The 22,358-nt window shown below is 34.8% G+C and overlaps 1 protein-coding gene across 5 annotated transcripts in view; it reads right to left on the bottom strand.

Annotated features, from left to right (window-relative positions):
• The window catches only part of SLC10A7 (solute carrier family 10 member 7), a 151,680-nt gene that overhangs the window by 15,845 nt on the left and 113,477 nt on the right, over positions 1 to 22,358 (bottom strand). For 2 of the 5 annotated variants that reach the window (XM_088132786.1, XM_088132785.1), the window contains 3 exons: positions 12,136 to 12,301; positions 10,409 to 10,460; positions 6,098 to 6,171 (listed from right to left, as the gene is read on the bottom strand). In XM_088132786.1, the coding sequence (XP_087988912.1) occupies positions 6,098 to 6,171; positions 10,409 to 10,460; positions 12,136 to 12,301 (292 nt within the window). Of the gene's footprint in view, positions 1 to 4,144; positions 4,240 to 6,097; positions 6,172 to 10,408; positions 10,461 to 12,135; positions 12,302 to 22,358 lie in introns of those variants that run through there. The other 3 variants (XM_088132787.1, XM_088132789.1, XM_088132788.1) reach the window with 3 other exon arrangements.

Below are 22,358 nucleotides of genomic sequence, written 5' to 3'. Positions count from 1 at the left end.
CTTCTCTGAAACATTTACTTACTCAACATTCTTGCCCAGACTTGGGTCCCTTTTATCTGACCATTGCCTTGGTAGGAGCTTTTATGCCTGTCCCTCAAGGCTGATCCCTCTGCCCTCTACAACCATGTATTTTAAAACAAAGCTCTACAGAACTCCTCCCACAGATATGGGTATGATTTCAAAGTGTTCTGTGGGTGGCAACAGAAAGTCTACTTCATGCATTGTTGGGTGTCAGCAGAGAAGTTTGACTAACCATGCAGTGATAGGACCTGCAGCAGCCCCAAATCACCTATGCATTTATCTGAATTTGTAGACCATGACCTTGTCTCAGATTCCATTGAAACTTCCACACATACAAATTACCTGGGCACAAATGTATATCTTTATCATACATCTGCAATGCTCATACAGACATGAATGAAGTGGGATAATCTTTGATGAGGATGTGCATCTTGATCTGAAAAAATAGATGTGTGGAACTGGTGGCCTACATTAGTTCTAAATATTTTAATGGCCCTGAAAGCTGTGCTACCACAAATGCTGTGGTTCCTTAATGCTTTCTCCAACAGCTTGTTAATGGGATTATATTTTTTAAAAGATGCTTACCTCTTAAATCTATGCGTCATCATTTCATAAGTACCTGGAACGCTATGTGGTTAATATTCTGAGACATATTAGCACACTATTAGCTCAAAATGAGCAAAAAAGAGATTATTTCAAATTCCAGACTGAGTTATACCCATTGAAAAGAAATGGGATGGTCTTTTTTCAACTGAACAAAAATAGGATGGCCTCTCAACTCTAGCTGAGCATTGAGTAGATATTAAGGCAGTGCATAGGAGATCATTGTACTCTACAAAAACTTAAGATAAAAGAATTTTAAGTCATGAATAAAATGGGATTTCTCCGTGGGTGACCTGCCAACAAGCTGTTATATATAAGGCATTTTTAAAAAGAAGATAAATTAACTTTGTTTTCTACAGGAAAGAGTATAGAAAAATCTCCTGTGACATTATCATTTTACATCTGGATATGGGATTTAAAAAAAAATATTATAAAGAAGTATGAACTTGCTGTCACTGGAAATCTGCAATGTGGTTTTTAGTGTCTGATCCAATTAAGTATATATTTGGAAAGAAACATTACCAAATAAATAATTGGACAGCTGTAACTCTGAAATTACAATTGATATTCATCGATCCCTTTTTGCGGACTGAAATGGAGAGATGTAAACTTCAAGTGAATGTGATCTCTTGGGTGATACTCTTTGGCTCAACATAGAAAACAACTGCTGTCTTCTGATGCACATTTTAGTACTACTGCAGGCAGGTTTTCTATCAATTCAAAATCTTCTACTAGCAGACTGATGATGAAGCGAAAGCTTCAAGAAAATGCTTTGTTGCTCACTTTCCTGTCCCAATAAAAAGGCTCAATTTGGAAATATTATATTTTAGGTGAAATTATTATTGTATCTTATTTTTCATTCTGTGTAACTGTATAAATATTCAGTCCCCCATGAAACTGATTTTGCTGACTCTGAAATGGTTGCCCGGTCTGTTCAATGAATGTAGAACGTTGCTGTTGCAGTAGCTAGAACTTAACCCAGCAGAATAAAAGCAATTAGACTGAAGATACAACTACTTCTCTAGGGACAAGTTGATTATCTGAAAGCAACTATGAACCACTCTTTAATACTGCAACCGACTGTAAAGTCTGAACATTCTACCTTGATCACATTTTGGATAGCGGCAGCAGATTGAGGGGTATCCCTTTCTAACAGTTTGCTGCAGCACTGATGTTCCCAATGCTCCTATTATCCAAAACAATAGTTTGAACTGATTAGACACTCAGGTCAGTCTTCATATAAATACATATCTGGGATGACAGTTGCTTTTCCTTTTCTTTTTAGGAAAGGAGCAAGAAAAGGGAGGATTGTAATACATTTTGCACTCCAAAATGTAGTTAGCACAGCTACGGAACAATACAGAAGAGAAAGAGAAGAAAATTTATATTTGAAAAAAATGGAGGCAAAATATTTTTGTAACTATTCTAAGTTTCTTTAAAGTAGCTGGCATATTCAGAATGCATAACTTAATTAGGACATAGTGCACAATACTGATCAACAGATATTAAATTGCAGTGTTTGGGAGATTAATGTAATAGGTTGTTAAAACTCTTACTGACAATTTAAATACAGGTAGTTCCTGGGTTAAGAACACCCAGTTTACAGATGACCCATAGTTAAGAACGGAGCCTACTGTAGCAAAATTTGAGTTAAATACACAATGATTCGAGCTAAATACACAATGGATTGAGTTCATTACACAACACTACTTATACTGTATTATACAATAATACTGTTCCAGCTTACCTACAAATTTGACTTAAAGACAGACCTTGGGAACAGAACTCATTCTTAAACTGGGGACTATCCGTACTGAATGTACTTATTATAAGCTAGGAAACACTTCCTTGTACATCCATTTATCATGCTTTCATTTATAACCCACATTTTAAACTGCTCCATCATCCAAATTGATGCCATGATCACAGAGAGCTATCAGGGTTTAAAACAGGCCTGAAATCTGTACATTTTAATAGCTTTAGTACAGTAGATAGAATTTTTTGTGGGAATTTTTTAATGAATGTGCATTAAATAAAATAGTATGCTTAGAAATCCACTGGCAAAAATGAAGCAAATCCAGAGGAGATACAGATCCTACCTGGCACATCCCAAAATAAGTTCTGAAGATTTGGCCTTGCTTCCAAGCAGATATGAAGGATGGAAGGGGACAAAGAACAAGGGGAAACTCTCCTGGTCAAACAGAAATTTTGTCAGAGTGTTCAACAACGGCCTAAAATTGAACTTCCTACAAATATATGATTCTTTGATATGCCACTCAATAATATTTTTCTGATCATATGTATTCAGGTTTAGAAACAGGAGACAAGACTCTTTAAAAGCACAGGGTTAAGCTGCACTTAATTTCTGGTGAATTTCCTGTATTATTTGTGAATTGACAACTTGTAGCAGGCACTATTTCCTCCATTATGAGAAAAGTCTCCTTTAAGTTGAGCTTGGCTCTTGGTAATTTCATGTCCAAACAGTATTCTTAGCAACAATACTGAAGGCCCAATTACCTTCATCCAGGATGCAGCTTTGACTTCTCAATGTAGCTCACACTCTCCTATCTAAATACGAGCCAGTCCCAACCCCATTTAGTTTTCCAGCCGAAAATCAACCAGGTGCTACCTACTATTTATGCCCACTATAATGCATGTTGCTAACTCATCCAATACTGCTCATGTGCAGGTAACAAATGCTGCAGTATTATTTTAGATGAGCCAACCTGATAGCTGTGGCACTTCCTCTAGGCCTCCTTTCTTCTTCAGAATTAACTCTAGGGAATAACATCATGTTGGACTTTCCAGATAGATTATGTGAAACCATAGCTCAATGTCATTCTCAATAGCCAAGCTTATAATTAAAGGTCAAATAGTCACTTCATCTGCAATCAATCAATAGAAGAAGTTCTAATATCAAGAACTAATCAATCAATGGCAAATACACTAATAAAAGCCATGAATCAAATGTCTGTATTTCATGTATTGCATGTACAGTGCATGTATGTTACAAAAGGTGGAAGGGAAAGCAAAATGAGAATAAATAAGCCTGGGGGAATCTCAGGAGAGGTACAACATTTATCTTCACTTATTAGGGTTTATATCTCTAATTATCTAATAAAATTAAATAACAAATAAAAGTGATGTTACAGGCAGCAGTTATGCAACCTCATTAAAATCCATATACTATTTCTATTAATGGCATCAATCAAAATGGGTGTTAATAGATTAAATATACCAGTTTCCTGAACTTGACACTCTCCAGACAGTTTCAGAATGTAATTCCAGAATTGTCTGAGAATTCTGGGAATTGAAGTCCCAATACTTTATACCCCAGTGTGGTGGGTAGCATGTTGAAGAAGGCTGAAGTATGGTAAGAACTCCTGTAAAGGTTAAGTATGAAAGAAGAGAAGGATATAGGCAGTCCTTGATTCTAACACATTCATTCCTTTGTGTCCTGAGAACATATTGCTATAACAAGTGCAAATAAAGTGCTGCCAAAAAAAAAAAAAAAACCCACCAGCATATGGGAGGGAACTGTGTTTGTCTTCATACGAAGCAAGAGCTTTTCCATGGATCCAAGCAGAGGAAGTGGCAGATGGCCTCCTGAGCATTCTGCATATGGGAATTCATTGGTTTTAATACAGGGAGAGAGAACCGCCTTACAAGAGCCTTCTCATGCTTCTCTTATTACCACTTCTAAAGCTTCAAAGCTGTCATCTTTCCTCCTCCTTTGCTGGTGCTATGCTACAATCCCCAGGGAACTGAAGCATGGCACCCTGTGGAGGCTTCACATGCCAGAATGTTAAAAATCAGTTTAAACTCCAAGCGAAAGAGCTTTTGTTTCAGGAAGCCCCTAAATGCTCTTGTTCGCTTAGTGGTGGTACAGTTTTGAAGGCAGATAAAAACCTCTTCACAGAGGACTTAAAAGAAAGCCCTGAAGTTCACAGAGGACCTTAAATATTCAGAATCAAGTGTTAAATGGGATCTTGCCTGCATCTCCCCAAACCTGCTCAGGTAAATTATAATGGAATAACCCAATATAAAATTTGTCATTCTTTAGGAAATCAGCATCAAAAGTCATAATTTCAGTGAGAGGAAGGATTAATTTTCTGAGCAGATTACAGGAGAAGTATTACTATTATTCAAGAACAATCCTGTAACCTTGTGCTTTATTCAGGGTTGGATATTTTGGGAAGAGAGGAGAGACTGGATCGAGCAAGAAAATAAGGCAGCGTGTATGGAATTCTCCCTGAACTTTTCTGGCATTTTACCACGATATGAAATCTTAGAAAATACACCACATCATTACAGACATCCACATTTGAAAAGCAAACAACTACTTATGTTTTCATAATCCACCCTAAAGTCTGCAGACTATGACCTCTAGGAAACTCTGATCAAAAGTAACTCTTCTACTTAGAGACAACTTTAGTTCAGAGTATTGTACTTCAATGACTTTTAACAGAACAGTCTTCAGTCTTTTCAGATTACAGATTAAAATCCAACCTGCAAGTATGGGAACTGATTTTGTTTTACCTTGTGCACAATTTTAATGAATTTCTCCTAATCTTTCTATATAAAAAATAAAATATTAAACTAATAAACAAGAAAAAGAATAAAAGTGCCTTAAGCCAGCAACCATTCCTCTTTTCTGTTACTGAACCTAAAGGCATGCAGATAGATAAGCTACACATACACACACACAATTATATCATGACATCTCTGTTTCCACATGCAAATACATATGAACAAATATATGTGAACTTTAAATTAAAATGCTCATTTTGTTCCTTGCTAATTACCATAAATCACAAGGCTTAAACGGAACATACAGTACTGCCACCGTACAAAATTGTAACTGTATTTTAACTAAACTTCATATCTACAAAAGTGAGTGTAATGAGAGAATTTTGAATCAGTAGAAGGTCAATGTTCTTGGAATAATAATTTGTAATTGAATAAATGCACCGCCCTGAAATTCCTTAGGATAAATACCCTATTTTTTAAAAAAATAAAACACAGTTGTTCTGTCAAACATTTCTCTTTATATAATAAATGCTTTGTGCATTACAGTTTTGAGCTATAATAATTTTGCTATTTGTGTTGTAATAACTCAAAAAATCTGAAACAAATCACAAACTTTATCAATATTAGATTACAGAAACAGAACATGAAAAACAAGGAAAAATCAAATAACTTTCTCAAAAGAAGAGATTAATAGCAGTGTAAAACAACTGCTGTATTAAACTCCCAGAGAAAGCCACATTGTCATCCCCTTAGAAAACCTAGTTTCTCACTGCAGAAATGTTCTCATGAGTGTACTAATATTAATGCTACACTTTTATATGGTATCTTGCCAAATTTATGAATCAGTAAAACAGATAAGCACTCTCATAACAAAGTGAATGTAGGAACAATGTAGTCAGACTGCATTGTTGGATTTAATATTTAATATTTAGTAAAGACTTACCCAAGGTTAGAGATTTGTGTGTAGAACAGAAAATAATAGCCACTGTGTCTGCTGGTGTGAAGCCAGAACTCTTTCTAGGAAAAAATGTAAAAAAAATTAAACATCTCTTCTACCAAATGTTTGCTAACATACCCTTTATGGACATTCCTGTTTTCAGTTTTAGGTCAGCTTTATTGACTTCTCTACACCCACATATGCTTAACAGCATTTGCCTTTTTAAATTTAAGTCAGACATGCACAACTTTCCTTACTGCCTTGAGTTCTTTTGGAAGTGGTTGGTTATAAATACTTGTATAAAGTAAGTAAAAATAAAATAAATTTCCTTGAGAGCCACTCCAGGCTTTGTATGCCATGTCAAAAGTTACAATCTGAAAATGAGTTGGCCAAAACTCTTTTCAGAAAAGGCTTTCAAGAATTAATGGCATCCATTCCCCACCCCTACCAAAATGCCTCCATTTTTTGGCTCTATTCATTCTGGGGAAAATTTGGTGACCAAAAACGTGGCTTGGGGGAGGAGATCTCCACTTTAGCTAAATTATTTGTGTGTAGTTCCAGGCCTTTTTAAGACACTGAGACCTCCCAGGGGCAGAATGGTCACTTGAGCCTCCCTCACCTCCTTTGTTCACATTGCATCCTGTATCAACCTTTTGGTCTTTAGTTTGAAAAACAGTGCAAATATACATGTATACAATTTAAAAATCATTTTAGTGATACCTGACTTGACAGAACAGTATATCACAATCACTTTCTTTAAAAGTAAAAAACAAATATAGATTACTGATTTGAATTGCAAAGTATGGGACCCTTGCAAATGATAATAATTTTTATGTTTTATAAATTAATACAGACATGATGACAATGGCTTTTCACTGGCTTACTATAATGGCAAATACAGAAATAAGCTATTTTACCTAAAGCCAAATTTTATCTTTTCCTATCTCTTATTTTTTAAAAATATACTGCCTTAGAACTAGAAATCTTATATATTCTTTGACATTTTAGTAGGTCCCACTAAACTGATTGCCCCACTTTTGCTTTATTCTGATTATTTATTTTAATCTCCTTTTTCTTGCAGCAAATTCAGAGATGAGATCACAAAATGACATTTCTCTCAGAAAATCACTTTCTACAAAGAGAAGAGATAATAGCAAGTCTTAACTACAGCATTTTAAACCATATTTTTAATCAGGGATAGACTGGAGAAATTAAAAGTGCCAGAAAAAGGTGGAAACTATAAGATTTGGAAAATCGTCATCAGTTGCTTATTTTAAACTTAAAATAGTATGTATAGTTTTAGAATTATCCCATCCATCTGCTTTATCTTCTGGTTCTTCTAGTTCTGAGGGATAAGACATTTGGAGAACTTGCTGACTAACCTCTCACAAGAGCACCAGCATCTATCCTGTGGAGAATTCTGATTTCTGGAGGCTTAGCCTAATCTAGCCAGGAAGCTAAATAAATTCACAATTTCTATGTAAGCAAAACAGCACTTTTCCAGTTCAATCTGAAGTTTACCTAATATAATATTACACACTTCTATCTTGAACTTGTTTCATCCAGTTAGCCTGCAGTCATTTTTTCCATCTGAGTAAAATTGAGTTGTCTCTCCTTACTGATGATGTTTTATTGGGATATATGGTCTCCGCACAATGACTGGTTTTCTTTGCTTCTTTGTAATTTTTTTTCAAGCTGACACACATACCATGAAAAAGCCATGCAGGATTTCTTTCCTGATACAATATCAGTGTTTGGATTTTGCTGACAAAGTAAAATCTGTGAAGGACTTTATGCATTCACAGAAGAAGCAAGTGTTTTTTCAGCATATTCTCTGTACGATCATCTTAAATGTGACAGGTTTTTAAAAGTGATTCTTAGTTTATATGTTTCACTGTTCTCTTGCTGTAGCAGTCATCTGTGGGTAGATGCTGAATAGGAAGCATAGAAATCTTAAAGCAACTGAAACAATCTATTATTCTACGCAATCTTATTCAGGGAATATCCAGCACAATGCACCCCCACCCAAAAAAAACTGGTTCATGGTTTTTATGAGAACATGCAGCACCTGATACTACCCAGTTATACTCCTTGTATCATCATGTGCCTATCTTCTGCAATTTTTGATGTCAAGGTCATTGTGACAGAGTCCCTTGTAGATAAAACAATGGGGAGCTGATTAGCAAATAACAGAAAGCAAAACCTGGAGTCTTCAAAGATGTTGAGAACCCACTTAAGTTTATTTTTCCCAGTCCCTTGTACATTTAGGGACAGGAGCTGAAAACAAAAATAGATGCCTTGGAGCCTAAGCAATCCAAACTAAGAACTCAAAGTAATGTTTAAAATAAAATGCCTTACAAAAAGGGTAAACTCTTCTGGAGTAGCAATCTGGAGCTTGCTCTCAGGCTCACTCACAACAGTTACAATAAGCCTTCCAGCTCAGCTATGGGCGTATAAGCAGCTTCTTACCTGTGTAGTGTCTGGCTCCCTTTCCTCCCTCCTAAAGAAAACTTTCCAGCTTGAGGATTCAGCTCTCTTTCTGTTGGGCAATGAGTTGAATCAAGACCAGGCAGGGTAGAAGAATTTGTACAGGCCTGATAAGGTTATCCAGCAGGTGCTTATTCTATAGGTTTCTCTTTGCTCTCCTCTGGAATCTGCCAACTCCCTTAACCTTCTCTAACCCCCCCACACATGATTCTTCATCAGAGCTTTATGCTCAGCAGGCACTGAATCTGTAAGACTCATATTCCGCTGTTGTGGTTTATTCAAAAGGAGGCTGGTGTTGAAATAAATTGATGGTGATGATTTTGGATAGTGTTTCCCATTCATCAACTTTTTCTTCACATTTCTTCTCATTTAAAAAAACTTCTTAAAGGGATTTTTTCCCCACTATTTTGGATAACTGAAAGAGTTTATCGACAAAACAGAACACATATTCTGTTGAATACAATATACCATGTTCTGAATATGTCTCTAATATTTACACTCATGCAGAGATATCAAATAGTACACTAGCTCTGAGCAGGCTTCAAGTTTGAAGTTTTCCACCTAGGTGGAATTATCTTTTGCCAAATGCATACATGTGGCATTATTTCAATATTTTCTGAACCCCATATAGCAGGGACTCTCTTCACAAAAATAGATGTTTTGATAATATCTTACTTTTGACACTGATTTTAAATCCAGGAAGTTCTGGACCAGAAGCACATATCTGATAGATTTCAGAGCCTTCTCCTAAGTCTGCTGTTATGCCTTCTGAGACTGCCAATGAAACTTCACAGCATCTCTTTGCCTTTTTTCGCTGCTTCACTTGCACGTTTGGAGTACTAGTTATGTTTGTTCTTACCTAAACTTCTCTGAACTATTGGTTTCCTTCACTGATGGATGAGGTTGGTTGCTGCATACTATCTATGGTAAAGTCCCAGTACTGAAACAGTTGTTCTTGAGAGGCTTGCTTGTTCTATTGTCCGAGTCAGTAGAGACAATTGCTGGTCAATTATATGGCAAGCTAGAAGGGTAGCTGTTTTGCAGCAAACACAGCAAAAAAGACAATTTGTTTTTGTTGTTAAATTAATGGAATAATTTATTTCTCTTTTATTAGGATGGGAAAGAAAACAGTTGTTGGACATTTTTAAGTTTAAGGGGCTGTTTGCCCTTATAATAACTGTCTCCTAGTGGCTATCAGTCTTGAAAATTCAGCAGGTCATCTCAGATATTTAGAATTCAAATACAGGAATATTAGTAATAAAGTAAGACTGTTGAATACAACTTTAATACACATACACAGGAACATGAGATATTTCCTGTATGATTAAACACACATGGTTTATGGAATTTTTAAAATTCATGGCTATTTTTTAAAAAGATAATATAAATTAGGGTAACAATTATTCCAAAATATAACAGTGTCTACAGTAACCCTATCCATTATTTTGTCTGTTCTCTGAAGATTGCCTAAATAGCTGTTTTCCAGTCAGATGTTCCTTTTCCTAATATATAGCTTCAGCTGTTCTATATAGTTGTTTTCCAACAACTTTATACTTTTTATCCAGTATACTTTTTTTTTCAATAATGGGAATACAGTTGTTTGTTTTACTGTTGGGCTGGTTTTTTTCCCCTCTATTTGATTTTGTGCTGTAAGGCAACCATGTTTGATTTTATCTGGTTATAAACTTCCGATAAATGAACAACCCGACTTCGGGATTTTTTTTCCAGATGTATACCAAAGCATTTAGAACCACAAAAGAAAGAACAAAATTATCCTACATCTAGCTGTTGTGTTCAGTCATACAGAAAAATTTTATTGCCATTACCTACCTTGTAGAAAAGAAGAAAGTTAACATCATAAATCCCAGCTGCACTGAAAATACTAAAATGAAAATCAGTTTGATGAATGTTAATATGTAATACATTCAAATGCATGCTTTAAGAATATAGTCATCTTCCATATAGGAAAAAAGTTAATATTTTATAAAGTATTGACACAAATCTTTATTTCCCATATGGCTGCAAGTACACAGATCAGACAGCTGATATAATTCAACACCTCACTACACTCTTTCAGCACTTGAAATCTGGTAATTTGTACGTATCTTCAAAGAGATTCTCCATGCCAAATTTCACACATAGAAAACAAATCATGTTGTTTATATAAAAAACAGAATATCAGAATGCTAGTTTACCAATAACACTCAGCAATTGAACTGGAATTTTCCCTTTTACCTCTAGAAAGATGGCAATCTAGAAAATTTTGACATCATTTTGTTACTTTAAAGCGTATGTCTGTAATTATGGAATAGTATCTCTCCCTATTACCTGCTTAAGGATACAGGATGAACTTAAGTACACGTAGTCCCCAGGTTAAAAATGCCCAGTTTACAGATAACCCATAGTTAAGAACAGGGCCTATTGTAGCAAAATTTGAGTTTACACAATGATTTGAGTAAAATACACAATAGTTTGAGTTAATTACACAATACTACTTATACCCTATTATACAATAATACTGTTCCAGCTTACATACAAATTCTACTTAAGGACAGACCTTGGGAACGGAACTCATTCTTAAACTGGGGACTACCTGTACAATAGGAGTTAAATGTAAGACTTGCCACATTAGTAAATTATGGATATTAAGTTGAAGGCAATATTCCCCAACTTGGGTTCTTCCAGATGTGTGGACCTCAAAGCCCAGAATTCTCAATAACAGTCCAGACCCACATATCTGGAGAGAATCTAGGTTGGGGAAATTGATTTAGATGTCACAGAAGGATCCCCTGCATAAAAGCAGTATGCTTCAGAATGTCTTCTTGTGCATGATGCTATGGTCAGGTTCTTATAACAGTCCATTATCTATGTGATATTAGAATCTACAACTGCTGTTATGAACAGAAGGCAGCTCTTATAAATAAGCTCAGAAATTTGCAAGCCTTATTTTTAATAGTACAACTCTTTCCAAAGTTATACTTTGTTGTAATATTTTATCTTATTTCAACTGTGGTTTTATGTTTTAAATCCTCCAGGGAAATGTTATAGATAATAAATCAAACTAACAAATAAGTAAATAAATAAGAGAGAAGGTGACTAGTAATGGCTATTCACAAAAATCTTGGTGGATTATTGTTATATAAAATGGCACTATTTCTGTAGAGCACAATAATACATTATTTTAACTGAAGCCAGTCCATTCTACTAAGGTATTATTAATTTATATAAAGGCTCAGATTCACATTAGGAAATTAAAAAAAAATCCATAAACCTGAAAATGCAGTCAGAGACAAAGTGCTAAATAGATTGCTATTCTACTTCTAAACAGTTCGTTAATTGTTTTGTTCTATACTGGTTTTTGACTGAAACAACTTTTGAATAGATTGCTAAAGGCATGGTTGTATACATATTGTTCAGCACACCTAAGACAATGGCCACAATACAAAGAAACTCAGTACAGTATATACTGTCCAGAATACTTTGGCCTGGAATAGGAATATACTGGAATAGGAATACACAGCTCTTTGAAAAATGCCCAAAGCATAAATAGTACTTACTTATAAAAACTATTATGACTAGGCTAAATTTATCAAGATCAATATTTGGGTTAGAGAAAGTATCACAGAACGTTGTATAGATAATCATCAAAAGCACACAACTGCTGATGGCACCAAATGGAGGTTTCTTTCTCTCAAGCCATTCCTTGATGTATCTTCGGACAATCTGAAATGCAAGGAAAAGAACCAACAGGTTGCCTCTTTTCAACACACACAGGGAGCCAAGTTGGGTATCATAAAATGAATCTGACATTGGAAAGTCATAAAGAGAACAGAATAAATAGGATGACAGCCACAGTGGATTTCAAAGCTTCCCTGCCACATAACACTTCTTCTGGGGAATTTAACATTTGTAGTGCAACTTCCATTGGGCATCCATAATGAGAATATATTTTCAAGTACATTCAAATCTATCCTTAATCATGCCAAATGTTCTTTGCTAGCTGTCACTGAGACATACCCATTAAGCCTCCCCAAAGTTTATCTCCTATGCTAATACAAATGGATATATGTAATTATCATAGTCCCCATTGAATCAACAGACAATACCAAGTATAACTTTGGGAATCTTAAAAATCTGACATCCTCAGGAATTCCATGAGAGCAGATAATCAAAAGTGATCCATGGAACATTTAAATATTTAAATAGCTAGTAATTCACCAGAAGTTTTAATTAAATTATAACTCATGCTTGAAAAACAAAAGTGCATGCATTTTGGGAGCTTAAATAATTCAGTGTTTGAAGATCTAGAGTTTTCTGAATCCAAAAACAAATTCCAGTTGTATATTCCTGCAGTATCAGATTAACAAAAGGTAAATAAATCTACAGTATTTAATGTAATTGCTCACATTCAAGACTGGGAAAATAAAATAAAATTAGTTTTTCAATCAGTTCTGATATTTATTATAGTAGCTACAACAGAAAGCTTCTGCAAGTAGACTGATCATCATGACAGATACCATGTTTTGATATAATTAATCACAAAATCTTTCTCAATTACTTGAATGGATAGTTACTTATGAAGTAATTTCAAAAACAAATCCCAATAGGATTGTTCATTTCAGTTTCATTGTTTATATTGTTTAACATCAATGTACAATCTTGTATGCAGTCAATCAAGAGGATATAATTTGTATGAAGTCAGTCAAGAGGTGATAAATCAGTCAAGAGGCTGTATAATTATCTTGCTAAGAATGATATTTAACTTTCTTTTTTTACTATTATTAAGGGACAATGAACTAAATAAAGGTTAAAAGTTAATAGAAATAAAAGAGATGCTGTAAGTAAAGACATATATACTGTATATCTGAAAACATGCTAATGTCTGATGGGGTCTTATTGAAGCTTTAGGAGAAGACTTGAGCTTGGGGATTCTTCTGGATTGAGGGCATTGTTCTAAACATATTGAGATGGCTATCTGCATTACTTCCTAGCAGCAAGTAATTCAATTACTTGAATACATTTCTAGCTTGATTACTCTATGTCCAGTTGGCAGTGAAGAAAATTCATAAACAACATCTAGTCCAGAATATCACCACCTAATTCTTATGTGGAGCAAATCACAAGATATATGAGCTATCTATATGATTTAGACAAGAGATAACTAAAGCTCTATATTAGCTTATTCCAATATTCCAGGTGTTGAGCTGGTATCTTCTCGTAAAGAACACAACAGACTTGAATGAAATGATGAAAGCTGTGACCTGAATTAATCTTTTGGTAATCATATTACAAGACTTCTCAAGACATGTTTAAACAGAGTGTACTTGAGAAATAACATTACATGTTCACACTAAATGGGTACTAGATATGTCATATTACCATCTCATAACTATAATATTAATGTTAACTACCATGAGAAAAAATCAAATTATATAATCTAAATGAGAAAATCCTAGAATAAAATCAAACAATTCTATCAGATTTTTAAAAAGAATCTTAACTGACAAATTCACTCTCAAAGATCAAAATATTTTTACAGCCTGTTTGGCCAAAGCACTAAATAAATTCATTGCAAATTATATTAATTTGGATCAAGAAGGATTTACTAAAAGTAGATAAATAGAGATCCTATTAGAATAATTTTAAGTTATATTTTCATGGTAAATGAGTTCAGAATCCATTGGTTATTTTAGCCCTCGATATTTTTAAAGTTTTGGTCAAGAGACCAACTATCTGTTTATACTGGTAGGGAAATATCAAATATGAAAAAAGTTAATTCATTCAACAGTTATATAGTAAATCTCTAGCTTCCATGCATGCAATTCAAAATATTTCACAGTAAGTACATCCATACACTTTCACCATAATGGTTCACAGTAGCTGGAACCTGTTAACTCCCATGTTATTGGTAAACAGCACATCAAAGGCTTGAAAGTCAACCCTTGTAAATCCATTTTAAAGTCAATTACATAAACTTGAAAAAGGTGGCAATCTTGCCTATCTCCTTCCATTTCACTGTTTTTATTAATTATAGCCCATCATTTTAGTGAGGAAATATTTGGAGTGAACGAAAGGGCAAAGCACAATTGAGTTATGTATCGTAAGGAAATTGTTTTTCCAATGTCAAACCTCCCTGGTTTAATTTGATACAAATGTGTTCCTTTTCCTGCTCCCAATATAATCCAAGTTATTAAAAGGCATCTTACTAATTTTGAAAAAAAACAATATAAGATATCAATGTTAACAAAAAGGTTAGCATCCAAACTCTATCCTTTTGTTTTTCTTAAATATAAGATTGTGCCATGGGATGGATTAAAATTAGTCTGGGGAAAATCACCTACAGTCACTGAAGAAGGGGATTGGAATAAGATGTGGGTTTCCAAGCCTATATTCTTATTCTTTGGACAAATTAAATAAAATTATATCAGAATAATTTATAGATGATACAGGAGTCAAGTGAAACTGACATATATAATTAAAGTAAATTATGCTCTGCTTGGAATAACTACAATCAGAAAGGTACATATTTCCTTCTGTGGTGGATATGCCCAAGGAACAGAAAATTCTGGGGTTTGGTATTTAGAGATACGGGTAAAATCATCAGTCAGGTAATCAAACCGGACCCACAATTAAGTTTGTTAGGAATATTCATTGAAAAAAAGAAAGTAAAATTTAAAGAGTTTGGGATTTATATGTTGATAACAGCAAGAATGGTAAAAATGTATAAGTAGGGAATTTTATCTTTGAATGAGTTATATAATAAGATTTAGAGTCTATTGCAGCTGCAGAAAAACTAACTTATTCGATATATTATCAAACAGGACAATCCATATCTTTTTAAGATACAGCAAGGCTTTATATTTTTCATCAACCCAAATATCCATTGACAAAGAACTGTCTGCTTGTTACACTCATACAAGGAAAGATATACTGTATGTATTTACAAAAGTTCTAAAGTCAGTAAGTAATTATTTAGCTTAGAAATATTTATAATTATAATATCCTGAAATGGATGAAATTCAGAAGGCATGAACATACAGTATTTGTATGCTGTGAAACCATTTTATGTTATCCTATGTTTAGTTAATAAATATTCATAAGAAAACAACAGACCTTCCATGAATAGTGATTTATTTTGAGTGACATTAAAGTTTATGCATAATGGGCATAAACATTTTTTCTTAACGATACAGCACTGAAAACTAACTTTCTATGAAAACTAAAGTTTCAATGTCTAAGGATTAATTGCAAACAATATGTTCGTCATTATTTCTGAGAAAGTTTGCTCTGTGGGCACAAAGCAGGGACAATAAAACTTTTTTAGAAGCACACATATATAAATTGTTAAAGACTATGCATGTGATTTGACACTGAGGAAGCCAAATTCAAGTTTCAGGAGCTATAGGTATTCATTGCACTGAACACCTCTTATCCCTTAGTAATGTCATTCAAAAGTCAACTTTTATAAGACATTCAAGCAGAGTTACTCTCCTGTAATTTAAGACAATTAATTGTCCTGCATTCACAGATGATAGCGAAAAGATGGCCTTCTGTGTATCAATCCTTGGCATACCTGTATACTATTATACCTCCATCATTCCAGGTTTTCTCAAGTCATAATCATAAACAGCTGTAATGCCTTGCTCTGACTTTGTTCTAATCTAAATCCTTCTTAAAGTGGAATGCTCAGAATTAAGCTTAGTACTTGAAATGGGATCTAACCTGTGCAAATACAGTGGAATATTTTCCACAAAGTAATAATGATACATTTTATGTATCTATGTTTATAGATATTCCTTTTTATTATTACACCTTTTTATTATTATACTTTTTTTTACAAAAAGAAAAGCCACTTGATTTTTTTCAAGATAACTCTCAGCATTATGGTCAAACAGCAGATAACTTGTATCACTTAATTTGTGATTGTGACATTGGCACCATACAGGTAGTGCTTGACTTATGACCATTTGTTTAACAACCATTTGAAGTTATGATGGTGCTGAAAAAGTGACTTACAATGTTCTTGCACTTATGACCATCGCAGAGTCCCTGTGGTCATGTGATAAAAATTTGAGCACCTCACAACTGGCATGTATTTATGACAGTTGCAGTGCCCTGGGGTCATGTGATCACCATTTGTGACCTTTCCAGGGGGCTTCTGACAAGCAAAGTCAATGAGGGAAGCCAGGGCAAAAAAGGTTGTAAAATCTGGTGCGACTCACTTAATGACTGCATTACTTAGCGACAGAAGTTCCAATCCCAATTGTGGTCATAAGTTGGGGACTACCTGTAATGATTCAAAACAGGAATTTGCTTCTCTTACATTTTCCAATGTATCACATAGCTTAAGTGGTGCTTAGGGTTAAATCCTCTCTTCTTTGTTGTTTACCTTGTCCTTTTGATAAACTTTTATTCAGGAGAATTTGTATTCTATTGATTTTTTTCCTGTTTTGGTTATCTAACTGGTTTTGGTTATCTAACATTTTTCAAGGTATTTAAAGTTTTCCAAAATAAGCTGCAATCTCAGTTTCTACACATTAGAACTTTTCTTAGAGCAGCTGGTGGTCAATACATTGGTTTATGTATTCTACAAGAAGAACTTAATGTTATGGCCTGATCTGAGGAAGATGGCCAGACAATCTTGCCAAGACCTCTACAATTGCTTAAATGCCTAACACAAGACAGTCCCGACTAGGCTCAGGTTTCACCCCAAGCCTCTTATTCAAATTTAGCAATACAGCCAGCAACCAATCAGAAGGATAGAATCTTGGAGCAAATCAGAGACAGCACTGAAGCATTTGGTTTGAAAGGGAGAATACTTTTGGAATAAAGTTTTATTTGAAAGTGGTGCGCTACAACTGGATCACCTTGTATTCAGGTCAGGACTGAGGAGGCAGGGAAGTTCCAGCCTTCCCTATATATGGGAGTAGTGGATTGCTGGAAGCAATATTTTTGGCACCTGATATTCATTCTTATGCTTTGAACCTTGAGTGCCTGACAGACATCTTTGCTGCCTATACTGTTTTTACTCCCTTGCTCCTACTCTTGAAACCTCAACTAGGATTAAGATGCTTTGGCCTTGACTTTTGGACTGATTACTCTTCTGTGTCTCTCTCTGGCTTTAAGTAATCCCTTCTGCCAACAGATCCCTTGACAGTCCAACAAGACTTTTGACACAGACTATGTTCCTTCTCATTGGTCAACATCTCTCCCCCCCTCCCCCTCCAGCACAACCTTCTCAGAGTGCGTTACTGCTTTGTCTAAAAAGTTGGAATTTGAATGTTTATGCTGAGCCTTGCCCTTTTTGGACCTTAAACAGGTAGAGAAAATGCAGTTTAAAACAGCCATTATTTTGTTCTTAAAGCAAAAATAACAAAACATGGGACTGTATAGCATCCTTCTATCTTTTCCCTTTTCCACAAATAATTTCCTGTGCAAGAAAACAGTAGGACGTTTCCCTCCAGCACATGGGAAACCTGTCTTGCTTGTAAATCATACAAGAAGAACATTAGAAAAAGAAGCCTAGAGGAAACTTTCTCACTTCAACAGAATCTCTCACTCCTTTGTAAGCTGCATATGATTTGGCGAAGGATAAGGTGATGGGAATTCCTCATATTAAGTGAGGAAAAATTGAAAGCAATGGAGCCCACTCCCAATGCACTAAGCAACTTTTGGAATGGCATTTACACAACTTTAATTAATCAGAAATATACATTTATACAATGTTTTTAAAAAATCCTGCAAACTAATTTAATGGACAATTTCAGTTTGAAGCTTGAATACAATTCTGTCCTAGGAAGGAAATTATTTTCAGGATGCAAATAATGAAGTGGCTGTTAATACCTTTTTGGAAGCAGAAGCAAGGCTTTGCTTCAGAGATACCAAATGAGCCTGTATATTTAAAAAAAGGTAGATGAGTAACACAGATTAAATGCATAATTCTTTAATGGAATTTAATGGTAGGATGTGAAATAGCTCAACAAGAGATGCTGTGCAAGCAATCAACATAGGAATACCTCAACTATCTAATTTCTTTTTCTAAAGTACAATTTACTGAACCCTGCCTTCATTCCACATATTCTTGCCCAGCCAATATTTGCAAAAACATTTACTTCATTCTCTGTGCTTATTTTTTGTGTGATAAGGGGGGGAAAAAAAGACAGTAGCAGCCCTGAGAAAACATGAACTAATTACAAATACATTGTTATATCATCTGAAGGAACTCCAAATATACCACAGTGACTCCACTATAAAGTCTTCTCTGGAAGGACCATGTGTTTCCATCATTATGACAAAAAGACACAATTTCCAGATACCTTAAAGAATAACTAACAGTTTAGAAAATTATGCCAGATTTGGAGAAGATAAAGAGATCTCTCATAATACTGGAACTCAGGGTAATTCTGGAACTGAGCTGCAGGGAGATGGTTCAAAACAAAGCAAATATTTCTTCAAGTAACTTACAAGCAAATTATTTCCAAGATTTAGAATATGGAAAAAGAATAGTGTAATCCTCAGCATCTTTAGATGCTTGCTTCCCTCCCTCATTTTTCCAGATCAAAAAATAGCCAGCATTTCCTCTGAAATGGGCAACACTGTTGACATTTTTTCTTCCATCGGGAAGGTAAGTAATACTTCTGCAAGTATGAAGACAGTCTATTTTCCACGGGAGGGATTTCTTAGCTGATCTCCCTGTGTTCAGCTTTGGCATTTCATTTCTGTCTGAAAACAATTCATTACTACATTTACAATCTTTTCTTCACCTCTTCCATAAATGTTTAACATCTTCTTCTTAGTTCATGGAGTTATTGTTTAAGTATGCATTACTTACATGTTTTTTCTTCATTCCCCTGTACATATCCATCAATATTCACTTGTAATAGCATACGACCAATCTTGCATCGACTTGGAAGGGCTTCTGTGTGCAAGTTTACAGCTATGAGTTTAAGACTCATGTACAAAAGCTCCCATTTCCGTTAATGAGATCCTCCCCATCCCAAAACTTATTATCACCTGGAGAACAATTTTGGGGCACTGAGTACTAGAAAAGAATCCTTCATCTTCTCACATACTGCAGTTCCTTCAAACTCCTTTCTCTCAGGGAGCAGTTTGGAATAGAGAAAATATCAGATTCATATAAAGGCCAAATATGTGTGTGCATACAGAGGAAAGCAGGAGTAACAAGGAGTAACCACTTCTGGTACTGTCCCTGCCATTTCTGACCTTGCTCTACTTGCCTCTAGTCCGTATCTGCTATGAGTTATTCAAAGAGAATTTAGTCCTTGACATTCCAAAAACTTCATCTTTATTTATAAGATCATAACAGAAAAACCTATTTAAAAAAATAGGCAGCTTGAGAAGCAATGAAGAAACCAGAAACTTTACTTTGCATTAAGAGAAAATACAAATATTGACTGAAGTAATTTCACATTTCCAGTCTCAGGCTCTCATAAGTAAAAGCCTTAATGCATAACACTGTTGGATGCCTGACACTCCTTATATAGCATAGTATTTCATCATGCAATACTCACTGCCTAAAATGGTTCTTTAGCAAAATATCATGCTATGAAGACAGTTAACAGATTTGAACAGATAGATAGGTAGGTAGATACTCACTGATGCTCATATAAATAATTCCAGATCCTGCCTCCAAAAGTTTGAAGCACTGGAAGGAGTTCTTTTAGGCCTCACTGCTATGTGGGAATGGGGCTGAGGTTACCATAGGCCAATTGTAGAAAACTGTGTATGTATATATACAATATACTTTTTGATTCAAACACATGGTTCTTTTGAGTCCTGAGTATCCCCTTCTGACCACCTCTCATTTCTAAGACCAATAAAATTTCTAGAGACTTCTAGTCTTTAGAGGTTGGAGCCAGGTCTGAGGTAAGAACTCAGGAACAAAGACCAAGAGCCAAAAACCAAATAGAGCTGCCCCCTACTTGAAAAAAAAGTGGGGGGGAGGAATTCACATTAAACAAGAATTATTTACCTTGAAAACAATACATGACAAAAGTTTGGAAAGTAAATGAAGGTCTTCAAAATGCAGTACCCTGCCTATGGTGTTTTCAACTGCAGAAATAATATTTTCTAACATTTGCTTACACAGCCGAGCAAGATTAGCCAATGTCATGAAAAAAAATGAAAGATTTTATCACTGTAGCCAGAGTATAATTTTGAAATTGTAGTTGTTTATTGTGTGGGTTTCCTTTTCCATTCAGCTTTAAAATCTAAGCCCACTGTCGTAAAATTCCCTGATATAGGACCATATTATGCATATGGCCCAGCACTTGGAAAATTTAAATGTAAAGCAAAGAAGATAATGGTTTTTCCAGATTTTCCTCCATAGACAGTTCAGACATAGAAGCTACAAAGCAAAATTTGTCTAGCAAGTAAACAAAAAGGAATTAGATCCTTTTTTTTAACAGCAATTTTTTGTTATCCTTAGATCCTGGTGTGAAAAAGTTTATGATCCATAAACTGCTTATACTGTAGGTTTGTTGTTGCAGGATCTTATGAAGTAAAGAAATGTCCTTTTAAATTTTTCCATTTTTTTGGAGGAGGCTGACCTGACTAGGGGTGAGGGATTTTCTGTAAGACGATTTATTTCAGTAAGACTCATTTAGAAATATTAGCAGATATTTAATTTTTGTTTCTGTTTTATATTTCTTTGTCTTTGTCTTTTTAAAACTTTTTAAAATTTTTGTTTTTGTTTTATACTTCTTCTTGGGTTTTGTCTGGCTTTTTATTTTTTTTACTTTTTTGCCACTTTTAAAAAATTTGTGTCAGCCATGTTTTTCTTTTCCTTTATTATGAAATATTAGTGTCATATAAGCCTATAAGCTTTGTGGAATATAGATGACCTTAGATATCCTTCTACGATAGAACTACCAAATTTGGCTACTTAAAATCTAAAATTGTTCCGTGTATCTTTGTTTGCTTTTATAACAAACTCATATTCTCAGGTTGTCAAGCGGAAATGATTGGAAATTCAAAATCTACTATAAGTGTACTAATTTTGATTAACTACATCTCAAAATTTGTGGTAAAATAAGAAATGTTCCAATAGAATGAATGAATATTATTTGCTGATTAAACCACTTATTTAGCTATACTTTTCTCTTTCCATGAAATTATAGATTCAGGGTGCTGATTGTTACCTATAAAGTCCTAATGGCAAAGGGCTTGGTTACCTGACTCCCATAACATCTGTCTGGTTGATTTGATCCTGCAGGGTTGGCACGCTCCGGGTTCCTTTGATTAAACAATGTCAACTATTGAGACACTGGAAGCATGCCTTTTCTGCAGCAGCACCTGCCTTCTGGAACAGTTCCTCCTGAGATCCAGATGGCCCCCACTCTACTGTTGTTTAGAAGAGCCATGAAGACCTGGCTCTTCACCCAGGCCTCTGGTGAGGAAGAGTGAGACCCCTCACTTCATTGTACTTGCCATCTTTTATCTTTATCTTTTATGTTTTATTGATTTTACTGTAATTTCTTTGTTTGATTGTTGTGAGGCACCCAGAGTCATTGAGAGTTGGGCAGTAGCATACAATTTTTAATCATCATCATCATCATCATCATCATCATCATCATCATCATCACCATCCCAAGGCATCTGGAGTACACTCAACCATCATCAGCATTGACAAAATCACCATCAGTCAATTGCAAAAGGCAGCTTTACTTTGAACAGCTTATATCCTGTGATACCTTTAACACATCAAACAACATCTGCCTATCCCAGGTTCTTGGGAAGGACTTGATAGGTAGATAAAAAT

This window comes from Python bivittatus, unplaced genomic scaffold (assembly GCF_059951505.1).
Source record: "Python bivittatus isolate LINGU-HERP-01145 unplaced genomic scaffold, Pbiv_v1 ctg000070_np1212, whole genome shotgun sequence".
Taxonomy (NCBI): domain Eukaryota; kingdom Metazoa; phylum Chordata; class Lepidosauria; order Squamata; family Pythonidae; genus Python; species Python bivittatus.
Note: the sequence above shows the minus strand (reverse complement) of the source record. Positions and strands in the feature narration are given on the sequence as shown.